General features: G+C 39.5%; 1 protein-coding gene across 5 annotated transcripts; it reads right to left on the bottom strand.

The window, feature by feature from the left end:
- Positions 1-452: 452 nt before the first annotated feature.
- LOC127757872 (MADS-box transcription factor 13) lies at positions 453-6,093 on the bottom strand. 5 transcript variants are annotated; one of them, XM_052283461.1, is made up of 8 exons: positions 5,819-5,882; positions 4,399-4,599; positions 2,722-2,806; positions 2,018-2,082; positions 1,762-1,861; positions 1,498-1,539; positions 1,292-1,348; positions 453-1,089 (listed from the first exon to the last, which is right to left on the bottom strand). In XM_052283461.1, the coding sequence occupies exons 2-8, from the start codon at positions 4,581-4,583 to the stop codon at positions 796-798; spliced, it is 828 nt and encodes a 275-aa protein (XP_052139421.1). In that variant the 5' UTR covers positions 4,584-4,599; positions 5,819-5,882; the 3' UTR covers positions 453-795. The 5 variants fall into 5 exon arrangements, with proteins under 5 accessions (XP_052139421.1, XP_052139420.1, XP_052139418.1 ...); XM_052283460.1 differs by lacking the exon at positions 5,819-5,882 and adding an exon at positions 4,689-4,709; XM_052283458.1 differs by lacking the exon at positions 5,819-5,882 and adding an exon at positions 5,918-6,093 and having other exon boundaries at positions 454-1,089.
- Positions 6,094-13,037: the final 6,944 nt, after the last annotated feature.

Raw genomic sequence — 13,037 nt, 5'->3', positions numbered from 1 at the left:
CCAATAAACCCCTAAAAACAGCGACGCCAGCAGATGGTCTTCCTGTAGGATGACTTTTAGAACCCTTGAGAGTGAGGAAAGAGAGTAATCAAAAACCCTGGAGTTTCGCCCCTTCCACAACTGCTAGAGACCAGGAGGATTAGAGAGTCGAAACCCACACGAAGATGCTCAGGTCGACATGCCCTAGAAGTCAGCCACCAGAGTCATATATAAGCCACGGAAGCATACGCGCGGTTACACTTTCAAAAAAGTTTAGTGGCACATTACAATTTATTTGGTGTATTGCCTTGTGTTAAAGGGGCACACTTGTGGATGTACGTGCAGTGTGCATGGTGGTTATGTGCATGGGCCATCGTGTAATTGCGAAAAAAGTCATATAAACCTGCATTTTACACACAAAATGGTGCACATATATACAAAATGAATCCCCAAAGGTGACACAATTAAGCATGCATGCATGCACGTAAAACATAAGTCAAATATATATGTTTTACTTAGTTTAATTTGATCCCAAATGAAGAAAAATACTCATCACTCATCAGTACACACTTCTGATAGATTTAGCTTCTTAATTGGGCACAGCTAACTAGCTAGCTCTGCCCATTTGGTCTCTCCAATTCTCCATGAGATAATTAAGTAGCAATTTATAAGGGATTAACAAAATGCAGCAGCACACAAATACTATATATATAGCCACATCAGTAGTGTCTGTCTGCATAACAGCATAAGATATAGAAGATGAGCTGATCATCATATCCATGGTAGCAGGCCGGTGCAGAATGAAGTTCATGAGGTTCAGAAGTGAGGAGGCGGCGCGTCGGCGGCGGCGGCGCCGGGAATGGCGAGGTGGTGGTGGTAGCCGAGGTTGAGCTCGGTGGGGATGATCTGCTGGCGCTGCGCCGCCACGGCCTGCACCTGCGCCGCCGCCTCGAACAGGTTCAACGGGAAGAAGCACTTCATGTCCAGCTGCGCCGCCGCCACCGCGAACGGATTCTGCTGCTGCTGCTGCGCCGCCGCCGCAGCCTGCAGCTCCATGGCGGCCGACCGGGCCACCGTCACCTGCTGCAGCTGCTGCTCCTCCTCAGCAATCTGCAAGTGTGCACATGATCTCTCATCAACGTATAGTAGAGAAAGATGTGTCGTTGATGTAGAGATATATTGTTCTTTTCGTCAAGCTTTATAGATTAATTAGCTAGCTATTTGTTCAAATTAATTTGAACAAATAGCTAGCTAATTAATCTCTGATTTGCAAACAAGAAATTGGAAGTTGGTTCTGATTTCTTGCAGTCACCTGATATGTATTTACCTTGGTTCTGAGGTCCATGTTGTCGTTCTGAAGCTCAATCTCCTGAAATCATGACAAGAACATTGCAAATGAGTATTGCTAACAAGAATTATGCAATCAGGTAAAAAGAATAGAGGATTAAGAAAGGAGTTTACAATCATTGATCAGTATGTACAATTGTATGTAAGATGCAATTCTAGTAACACACATACCCTTTTGGCCATGTAATTGATCTCTGAAGCCAGCAGTTCATTCTGAGATAAAATTAAACAAATAAGGATTAACAGTTAATTTGTACATTTTTAAGGCCACTTAGTAAGTTAACATTGCATCAGAAACTGAAGAATTGTTCAAACAAAGTAAATCAAGGTGATCATATATATCTAACAGCACTGATATTTTGTTCTAAAGGTGACACCATGAGGTTGGTAATTGAATGTTCATGTGAAAATGGTATTTTATATATAGTTGTTTACCTTCCTGGCTCTGATCTTTGCAATGCCTTTCTCCAGGCGGCTTTCAAGTTGCTTCAGCTCCTTCAGTGACAGGTTGCTCACATTATCGCCAACCAGGTGCCTTTCACATAGGAAAACAAACCAAACGAAAATAGGTATTTCCAGGTCATCACATTGATTCTGTCAAGTAATCTCTTTTCAATATTATCATCGATATATACACATGTGTTTCTTGAATGGCAGATATAAAAATTGTGTATTAGTATTAGGCACTTACTTGTTGGTGTTTTGCAGCATCTGAATCTGGTGGCGCAGTTTGGCAGACTCCTGCTGGTAGTATTGCTTCAGACAAGACAATTAACAAGACGATCGATCAGATTTAATTACGTTTATCATGTAGCTCTAATTGATCAGCAAAAAAAAAAAGTAACAGTAACCTTAATTGTAGTGCAACAGAATGACTGCATTCATGCTTTTACATTGAAGTTTATTTTGTGAATTTTGTTTGTTCTCTTCAGTCACTAACTTTAAATTGCAAGCCACTAGCCACAAAAGGGTACACTTACAGTTTCTAAGAAAAGTATACTCTTAAACTCAGAGAAAGACAAATATATGGAGAACTTCAGTGCAGAATTGCAGACTAGGCATTAGGCAATTTCCAAGTGGTTCACATACTACATTAATTATGAATTCAATCTTGTCGTAAAGATTGATGCTGTATAGCTATAACACATGAATGTATATAAGCACAAAGATCAAGCCATACCCTGATGAAACTAACAAATTAATATAATGCAGCAGTCAATTACCTACCACAAAAAGTATATAAAATACTTAAAATGCAAGGCATCTATATGCTCTCACTTTATATGTATGAATATGCCTTGGTTTTAGAATAGTCACCAAATTAATTTAACTGAAACTAAGGCAAAATGAATAGAAGAAGGTAATTAACAAAGCAGCAACATATATATGGGTTACCTGAGCATTGACCTCTATGAGAGGTGCACCAGAAGTTGAGCCACAAGCATGCGCCTTCTTGTACCTGTCAATTGTAGCCTTCACACTGCAGTATATATCCCATCAGTCGAGTGGTACTCTCTCAACACTACAACATAAATACTGATAATTGTGCATGCATGGTAATGTAGTGTGTTCATATATGCCAACAAGAGAAGAAATGCAACACACATGACTATACATGTCATGAATGCAGAAATAATGCATGTGAGGAGCAAGCGTTTAATTACTTCAGCATAAAATTGTGCAGAAGAAAGGTAGCCATTGGAATGCATGCTGTCTCTAGCTGCAAGAACTGTGTTGAAGTGAACACAAGAATGGAATGAAATGAGTATACACGAGCTAGAGAGAGAGAGATGGTCAGATGGATGGCCATTGGCTTATTAACTGATGCACAACTTTGCACCGGAGAAGAGCAAACACAGCGAATATGGGAGGACGTTGCTGCAGTTTCTAGCTTGGTGCAAGTTCTTCTCATGCATGTCCATGGTGTCTATATGTGTATCGGTGTATGGAGAAGCAAGGAAAAGGAAACTCTTGACAGCTAGTTTCTAGGGTGAACTATCTACTGAACATACAACATTGACAGGAGACTGAGCTTCCTTGCTGTGCATGATATGATGTGTGTTGTGTGAACTGTGGAGAATAAAATATGATAAAAGATGGCAGTGGCTTTGCTAGCTGCTCAAGTACTGATAGCACTGATATATATTATTTAAAGTTTGCATGCATGCATACTCATGTACATGTACTCGAGAGAGATTGCAAATGAATTTGACATGTATAAAAACAATGAGACTTTGCAAACTTTAAATAATTATTTGACTGCATGCATGAATGAGTTGGAAGGGGATTCTAATGTATCTTTCAAATAGCCTCCCCTTAATATGTGTGTACATATCTAATTCACACATCTCACTTTGAAAATGATGAGCAATAGCTAAGGAATTTTCCATGGAGGTTAAGAGAGTAACTTTATTTAGATACAAAAACAATATAATCATGCATGCATGACAAATCACCATATATAGTACCATGCATATAGTTTGAAATAAATCTTACAATTTTATTTCGTAATCTGAGTAGATGATAACTGAAAAAAGTAAGCAAGTCTTGTTACATGCACAGATGAAATTAAAGTCCATGCATACATGGTTAATTCTTTCCAGCAAAATCAATTTAGCAAGCAGGATATATAAATGGACTTTAGTAAAGCCTTCTGACCATAAGACTAAGAAAATTAGAACAGAATAATCCTTTTTCAAGTAACTAAACAGGACAACATTTTCAGCATTAATCTTACAGCTAGCTGATGAGCAAACATATACATCTTGATGAGTTTTTATGATAAACTCTAACATTTTTCCTAAATCATTTCACACCTTGAGTTAAGTAATTCACATATCATCTAAGAATGTGTATAATATTAAACTCATTCTAAAATATTTACCAAGAGTCAGTTTTAACCACAACTAAACTTTTACTCAATAACAAACTATTAGCCACAAATAAAGCAACACAACAAGCACGCTGAGCATGAAATGACACGAAGGGAAACAAAGCAATCAGCAAGATCAGCAAGTTAGTTTCAAGAACTGAGTACAAAATTAAGCCAATATATTTACAGCAAGTACATACTTGTTGTTGTTGGAGTACTCGTAGAGGCGGCCACGGCTGGAGAAGACGATGAGAGCCACATCGGCATCGCAGAGGACGGAGAGCTCATACGCCTTCTTGAGAAGCCCATTGCGGCGCTTGCAGAAGGTCACCTGGCGGCTTGTCGTGTTCTCGATCCTCTTGATCTCAATCCTGCCCCTCCCCATGTCTTCTTGCTCTCAACTGATCAACAAAAAAGGAGACCAGAGATCAGATCAAAGAACAGCAAAAACATTGCATGAGAAGTTTGATAGATGCAGAAGAGAGAGTACTGATGAAAGATCTGGTAATGATTAAAGAACAGCACAAACTCTCAGCTGATTAAAAAAGAGAGAGAGACCGGATTAAAGAAACAACTAAAGCTTGCATGAGAAATTGATAGATGCAGAAAAGAGACTGATGAAAGATCTAGTAGTGATTTACAGTACTACATCACACGCTGATCGATCTAAGAAATTAATGAATTCAACTATACTGAGAGATCAAAGATCGTGATTCACATAGTATGTGTATAAAGTGATCGATCTAACAAATTCAAGCATGTTTTATACATGTAAATCCAAAAGGAATAAGAAACCAGCTATAGCTAAAGAGGGGTAAAACAAGAGAAAAAAACTGAACTTTGAAAGAAAAAGATGATTTTTGCTCATAAAAAAGAAAGAAAAAGATGATGAAAGACTTGGCGGATATGGATCAAATTTGGAGACTGGGACAATATCTATCCCATCATTTGACATAAGCAAAGCTCAATCATCGCCTATTTAGAAAGGAGCCTAGATGCAAGTATAGAGTGATCGAGTAAACAAGATCTAGCAAAAGTAGTCTCAAGAAACAAAACTTTCAGATGTGCAGAGATTGCTCGAAATAATGAAGGGAAGAAGCGAAAAAGAAAGCTCAAAGAACCAGATGGGTAGATGAATCAAGAAGGATAAGATGAAAGAACAGCACGTCTCCACAAAAAGGAAAAAAAAAAGAACCAACCAAATCTGAAGAATCATGTTTAAGAAAGCATGGAAAAGCTAGCAATTTCGATTTGCTTAACTAACTATCTTAACATATCTAGCTAAGAATTGACCAAAGAAAACTCATCACAAAGTGAGAAGCAAGAGGTCGGCCGCAGGAAACTAGCTTCTTCCTTTTCTCCTGTCTCCTCACAAGATCAAAGATCTGCCTAAGGCAAGAAGAGAAATTTCAAGAAAGAACGAAAAAACTGAAACCTTCCAAAAGAAACCAGGATCACTGGGCCGGAAAGAATCCTTGCTACATAAATAGAGAAAGAAGCTAGGAAGAATTTCCAATCTGAACAAAGAAGCATCAAACTGGAAGCCAAGCATCACAGTTTCTCTTTGCAAGAACTCGAAGCACAGGAAAAGGGTTTCTTTTCCTCAAAGAGAGAACATACAAACTTGAATCTAAACTGCAGCTGAATCAGTGCCTTAACAAAGAACTCTACACACACCCAGATAACTAAAACACATTAGCACGCAAAGAGATATATAACCTAGCTAAAATTGGTCCTGAAGCTGATCTGATCTTTCTTTCTCTACCTTCGTTTCTTGGAGTAGGAAAGGAGAGCTCCAGTTGGTGGGTTTTCTGCTGCTGTGTGAGGTGCAGAGGATTAATAGGAGAAGGCAAAGGGAAAGCAGGAAAGAGAGGAAGAAGGGCTAGCTAGCTAGCTTAGCTGCAAAGGCCACTGGCCTTCTTTGCTATCTTGCTTACCCATTTATAGCTATTTAGACATCTTTACATGTATATTCTTTAAGCAAGAATTTATAACCTCTCCTTTTTTCTATCTTGTGTAATTTGTGCCTAGAAACACTGATCTGCAGAGAGGATATTTAGTTGTTTGTACTTTGTAGGCACTGCTAAAGTATGTTTAGAGATTGGTCGATGTCCAGAAGGCTGGAGTTATAAGCAACCTAGCAAGTTATGAAAAAAATAAGCAACTGATCATCCCTTGTTATGTGTTTAGTACATCTGCAGAATAACTGAAGTCAACTTGCCGGTTAATTATCATATATGCATGCCTAGCTAGTTCTTGCAAATGTTGTGTGCTTAATTTTGGAAGAATTAGTTATATAGGTGCTAATTCTAGAACTTGATTAGCATGGACACATTAAGCAGCCTTTTTTTGTTACACAAGCTTTCATATTATTTCCATTATCACATGCACAGCCACAACTATATACATATATATATATATATATATACTTGCTGCCCTAATTAGATAGTAAGATGACTTGCTAATCCTGACATAAATCGACAGCTGGTTCAAATTGGCATAGTACAACCTTCCAAGTATTTTTTGTCTATCCTTGGTTTCAATTTCCTTGACATGGAGAGGAAAGATACATATGTTGCCTATATATGCATGCACAGAAAACCATACATACACTGCATCACACTGTTGCGTTCTTTCTAACACACAGTGTATATGCAGCTTCTGAGTAACTTGTATTCAACTCATATATATCCATTTATTATCTTATTAAAAAGTACTTTTTTGTTGCATGAATACATGCATTGTCTAGTAATGTGGCAGTTCATTTCCTAGCCATGCATCTGCAATGCAAACCAAGTGGTAGCTACTAGATGCTAGTTGGCTAGCTAGTTCCAATTGCTTGGCAATTCACATGCATATATATGAAGAACACACCAACCTCTCCTAGCTTGCAAAAGCTCACTGTAATATATAGCTAGTACAGCACAGATAATATGAGGCTGCAGTGACATGGCAATATATGCAATCCCAAACCCTATCTCCATTGCTACTTGCTATAGCCTCTCTTGCTCTCTCTCTCTCACTCCCTTGTGATGCAAATGCAATAGCCAGCAGCATTGACTGCTAGCTGTGTGTACTGCTGCATGCTTGCCATTCTTGTTGCTGTTGGTGGCCAGGGAGGAGAACATTTCTCTCCATGCTTGTTTCAGCTTTCAGATTGAATGCATGGTGCCAAATAAATTAAATACTTGAAAGCCTAACCTGGCAGGTTGCAAACTTGCAATCACGTTGTATATATTTTGATGTTAGCATATATTTAGCACTCCAATTAACTCCATTAGTTTCTTTGTTAATTTTTTTATTTTCTTTTTTTAGAGAAGGGTATTTTTGTTGTTAATTAGTTTCTAGTTAATGTCCCAAATTATTCTGTACTCTGACCAGTAGTTGCATACTTGCATATGACTGGTCACACTTATTCAGATAACTTCTTGTCAGGGAACAAAGCTAGGAGAGAAACACATATCATCTCACTTTTCAGAAAAATAAAGATGCCTGAATTTTTTTTGACTGATCATATAATTCAATTCCCCATTGTCTTGCTCAATGAATTAAAGTTGTGTGTGTGAGAGAGAGAGAAGGTGCAGGGAAGGTAGAGAGGGTGAGAAAGGGTGTGCAATGGGTGGTCAGTGTCGATTTGCCAAGTTTGGGTCGGCAGCACCTGATCCGGCGCCATAAGCCTTCCCACAGGCAGCACTCCTCTTTGGTGCTAAGCTCTCTCCTTTCTTTTCTTTGCATCCAACCACTAAGCTAGCTAACCTACTTGATGCACTGCACTACAGTACTGCAGCTTCCCATCAGAATCCATGTGATATATCTCTCTCTCTCTCTGCTGCTCTATCGTCGATCGGATGGAGATGGATGAGATATATATCTTGTGTTCTTGTGCTATGGTGTGGTGCAAAGCATCATATTATATATACTGCATGATGACAGCTATAGTACAGATTAAAGCAAAAGCATGAGTACTTGTGTGATGTGACATGAGGTGATATAGTAATTAGCTTGTTAAAAGTTTTCTCCATGACTCTTCTGTAGATGTTGCAATCTACTAAGACATAAGTGCTAAGCCTAACATGATCACCCTAATGCGGAATTTAGGATTACTGACCGTTGTTTGAAGCCATTGCAATTGTTCTCGCTTGGTCCGGGGTGGATGTAGAGGATGCAGAACCTCGAATCACCTCGCGAATTGTCGGTGTAGGAGAAGTGGTCGTAGTAGTGAGTACACCGGCTTGATCCCGAAGAGGTCGCCGGCGATCACCTGCGGGGTGGCAGCGGCCTTCCGGTCGCCACCTACACTGTCCCGGAACAGCACTACGAATCCCTTCCAGCGCAACTGAGAATCGGGAGATTAGGGTTTTGGGATGTCGGGGAGATTGGAACCGTGAGTGAGATCGTCATCTTTCTCATGGGCCGGCCTCCCCTTTTATTTTGCGCTGAGGGAATTGGGGGCTGCTCCAAAAGGAAACGTTGGAAGCGCTACCGATTATTGCGTGTGCAATTAAGGAAATTTAATCGTGATTTGATTTAGCTAATCACGCTGGTTAACGGGTGGAAAACGGTAACGCGTGATTTTCTCCCGATTTCCTTAGCCGAGAGATTAACTTTCCTAACATCTTCTAATTGGGCTTGTTGGTCATAAGTGGTGAGCTCATAACACTACAGGATGGAAGGGAATTGAAGGCGCTTCCACGCAGGCATTCTAATGAAAACGCCTACAATAGTTGATTTACAAGGCGTTTGTTAGATAACGCCTGCGAAACTGATTACTTAGAAGGCGTTTTGGTAAAAACGCCTCAAAAGAAGGAACAATAGAAGGCATTTTGCAAAACGCTAGAATATCTCATGTTTTTTGGGGCGTTTCAAAAAAACGCCACTAACTTTAGACGGCGTTCCGGAGAAAAATGCCTTCAATATTATGTATTATTTTCAAATAAGACCCTAACAGATTTGTTATTTAGTACATAACCCTTCCACCTGATCGATCTCTCTCTTACAGTTAGATCAAGCCCTTCAGTTAAAAAGGGGATCGAGCATTTGCGCGGCGGCCCTCCATCCCCACCGCCACCCATCCTTGCCGCCGCCGCCGCCGCCGCCGCGGCGCTCACCATCCTCGCCGCTCCACGCCCCCAACTTCGCCGACCGCTCAACGCCCCGCTCCATGCCCTAACGTCATCTCCGTTCCACCATTGAAGCCTACAGATCGATCGCCGGCGAGAGCTCGCACGATTCGTCGCCACCGCTGCCACTAAACCGTGCGATTCACACCGCCTGCTGCTCTACCGCACAAGAGGAGCTCTCCGCCAAGCACCATCGCCAGGAGCATTGCTTTCTCTCAGTCGAGGGTGCTGTAGTCATCATGCTGCCCTAAAGGTGTTTGTGTTATGAGTTAATTTCACAAAACTACATGTATTTTGCACAATTTATCACAAAACTACAGATTTAAGAGCTTGTTTCACAAAACTACAGATTTAGTTTCTTCGTTTATCACAAAACTACAGGTACTTTGTACAATCTATCACAAAACTATAGATTTAAGAACTTGTTTCACAAAAATATAGATTTAGTGTATTCGTTTATCACAGTGCTACACATTTAGTGTCTTCATTTATCACAAAAGTACAGATTTAGTGTCTCCATTCTCACAAAACTACATGTTTTAGCATTGTTAAAATGTGTAGTTTTGTGAGAATGGAGACACTAAATCTGTAGTTTTATGATAAATGAAGATATTAAACATGCAGTTTTGTGATATATTGTTCAAAGTACATGTAGTTTTGTGATAAACAAAGACATTAAATCTGTAGTTTTGTGAAACTAGTTCTAAAATCTATAGTTTTGTGATATATTGTGCAAAGTATATGTAGTTTTATGAAATTTACTCTTGTGTTATTGTCCACATGAGTTTTTCTACCTGTTCACCTGATTATAGATGCAGTAGTGCGATAACTTTAATTTTGCCATGTTGTTTGTGTTTGCATTGTTTATAACTTAGTTGATCAATTTTCTCAGGTTTGGCTGTACTAGACGTGGGAGAATTTTTATATTATGTTTGCAGTAACAACACTAGTTCTCTCCATTTGGATTAAATATGATAATTTTTGAGAATGTTGGGGAATCAGGGTTCATGGTTATAATTGACTGAGATCAATAAAATGCTTCGATTATCTACAATTCAGGGTTCATGGTTGCTCTTGAAAGGTATCACAATACTCTGAAATATGATTTACATATGTTTCTCTTAGTTAGACATATAGCATTTAACAAACAAATTGCACAAAAGATACTGTACTCAGTGGATTCAGATTGCACCTTCTTTCAAAGTACGTATGTTGCATGTTGTGTGAACTAAAAAACTTGCATACTCCAAGTCTGTAGTGCAATGTAGGTTTATATTTCTCCTTAACCAAGATAGTTTATATTGGTTAATACACTGTCTTCAGTAGATCCAGACCAAGCTACCAATCATTCTTGCTGTTATCCTTCGAGCATTTGCTCTGTACCTGTTTCCAGTGGATTTTAATTATAGGCTACAGAAGATTATTCTTGCTGAAGAAGTGAAGATGTTTCAGACCAAGCTCGTTTTCACCTTTCTTCTAGGCAGGTGAGTACATGAACCTAGTAGCACATGACTTGGCAACTAACTGTTCAATTAAGAAATAGTTACAAAACTGCCATTTCCACAGATCATTGATACATAAGACAAGAAACAAAAAGTATTTCATTAAGAAGTGGTACTTGCAATCAGCATTTTGTGATTAGGGTGTGTACTTTTATATTTAAAATTTATTTAGTGATTAGAGTTTTCCCTTGCTGATTTCCTGTGTTTAGTGATTTTTGTGCTTTCTAAATGTATCCACTCTAGTCTCCAAAACCTGGAGATTCTTGGACTGTCAGCATTGCTAGTACTGTTACCAGACAATCTTAAGTTGAATCAAGCCAGCATCAAATCATTAAACTTTTAACAGAGCTTTGGTCATTATTATGATGACGCAAAATACTTCATACTATTATATTCTTTTACCTCTTTGTGTGGTGTAATGATGTGAATGAAGAGTTCAGCTTGCTATTTGCCACAAGTGAAGAATGCCATCAGAAACAATTGGAAGCTGTTCTGCTAAGATTTCAACTATGTTATCTTTGGTTAGCTGTAAACTATGTTGTCAAATAACATTTCAAATTATTGGTGTTGGATGAGTTTGTTTGTAATATGATATGTTGTGATGCTATTGATTGGCTACAATTATGGATGTAACAGTAGTCTATCCTATAGTTGAACAAATAGTTTACTCATTCATCATTCATCATGTTACACATCCAACGCACCTCATCGCTCCCACGCTTATCCAACGGTCAGACTCATCGACGCGCTCACCCGTCTATCCCCCGTAACTCCTGTCCCCAAACTCGCGATTCTCCTCAATCTCGCGATTCTCCCGAAAAAAAAAAATCCATCCTCACCCTCCCGTCGCCAGGTCGCCGCCTGTGCCGATCTGCTCCGCAACGATCTCTCCCACCGGCATTGCCTTCCTCACCGATCTTCTACGCTTCGCCACCGTTCCTCGCCGCCGGAATCCCTCACCACCATCGCACCTCCTCGCCTTGCGATTCCCAACCCTAACCGCCGTCTCCTCGCAGGTCACCGTCAATCGCCGTCGCCCCCGCAGGTCACCATCGCGCCGCCGCCATCCAGTCACCGTCGCGCCTCCTTCGTTCTCTCTACATCGCATCGCAGACGGATTTCCCCGCCGACCGGGCGCCGCCCATGCCGTCCGGTCCAGCGCGACCTCCGCCAAGGAGTTCGGTAAGTCCCTCTCACCACTGATTTGTACGTACTCTGTACTAACTAATGCAGGGAAAAGTTTTCAGATTATTCATTTTCTTGATTTCAGTTTTTACTATTAGTTGTCATTCAAATTCTGCTTGTGCAGACTAATAATTTTTTTCCTTGAAAATGTAATTTGAAAATGAGATGGTATGATGTCATGATGATGGGATTTACAATAAATTGAGATTCATGTTTCATGGGTTTTTATTTATTTGTATATTTGCAATGGAGAAGAGAACATTGTTGTTAAATTATTTTACAAGCAGTTCGAGTATATATATGAAAAGAGTATTCACTACAATAACTATATCATAATAATGTTACTTTTATTTGCAGATGTGTGCCCATATTATTTACTCAATCATATGTAGTCATTTGTTTACTGAAATCTAAATCAGGTACCTCAAAGACTTTATACATTGGATGAGCTGCAGTTCAATGGGATCGACACTGCTGCTTTTTTGACTCCTGTGGATCTGAATTTGGGTGTCAGACGCCCACCCAAACGTCATCTGAATTTGGGTGTCGGACGCCCAAACGGCCAGACCCTAACAACAGCTGCTAGAAAGGTCTTTGTTTCTCCTCAACTCTCATCGTGTATATATGTTTCCCTACCTGATTCCATGTTAAAAATGTTACTAAGTCTGAACCATTAATTTTGGTATGAATCATGTGAATTTTGAAGAGAATAGCATGTGCACTGTTAATTCTGTTGGACAGAATTAAACCTAGACTTGGTTGGTACTATAATCTATCCAACATATTTAGTTATTATGCTCTGTATTGTAGTCTAGCCAATTTATTCAATTATTCTTCTTTGTACTGTAGTCTAGCCAATTTATTCAGTTGTACTATTTCCAGAATAGGGGTATCCAGGGTATCAAATTATTTGATTATTCTATGAGCTACATGCATATGCTAGAACCATTATATTAAGTGGTCTCTCTACATCGTGCCGCAGACTGATTCCATCGCCGGCCGGTCGCCGCCCAATGGTTCATAAACTCTCAA

Source organism: Oryza glaberrima, chromosome 12 (assembly GCF_000147395.1).
Source record: "Oryza glaberrima chromosome 12, OglaRS2, whole genome shotgun sequence".
NCBI classification, from domain to species: domain Eukaryota; kingdom Viridiplantae; phylum Streptophyta; class Magnoliopsida; order Poales; family Poaceae; genus Oryza; species Oryza glaberrima.
This window is presented reverse-complemented; position numbering and strand designations above follow the sequence as displayed.

Excerpts from the sequence above, each read along its gene's own strand:
- LOC127757872 (XM_052283458.1), bottom strand. The coding sequence starts at position 4,583 with ATGGGGAGGGGCAGGATTGAGATCAAGAGGATCGAGAACACGACAAGC. Across the intron at positions 2,807-4,398 it reads GAGTACTCCAACAACAACAA|TGTGAAGGCTACAATTGACA; the intron begins GTATGTACTTGC and ends TATATACTGCAG. Across the intron at positions 2,083-2,721 it reads TCATAGAGGTCAATGCTCAG|CAATACTACCAGCAGGAGTC; the intron begins GTAACCCATATA and ends TCTTGTCTGAAG.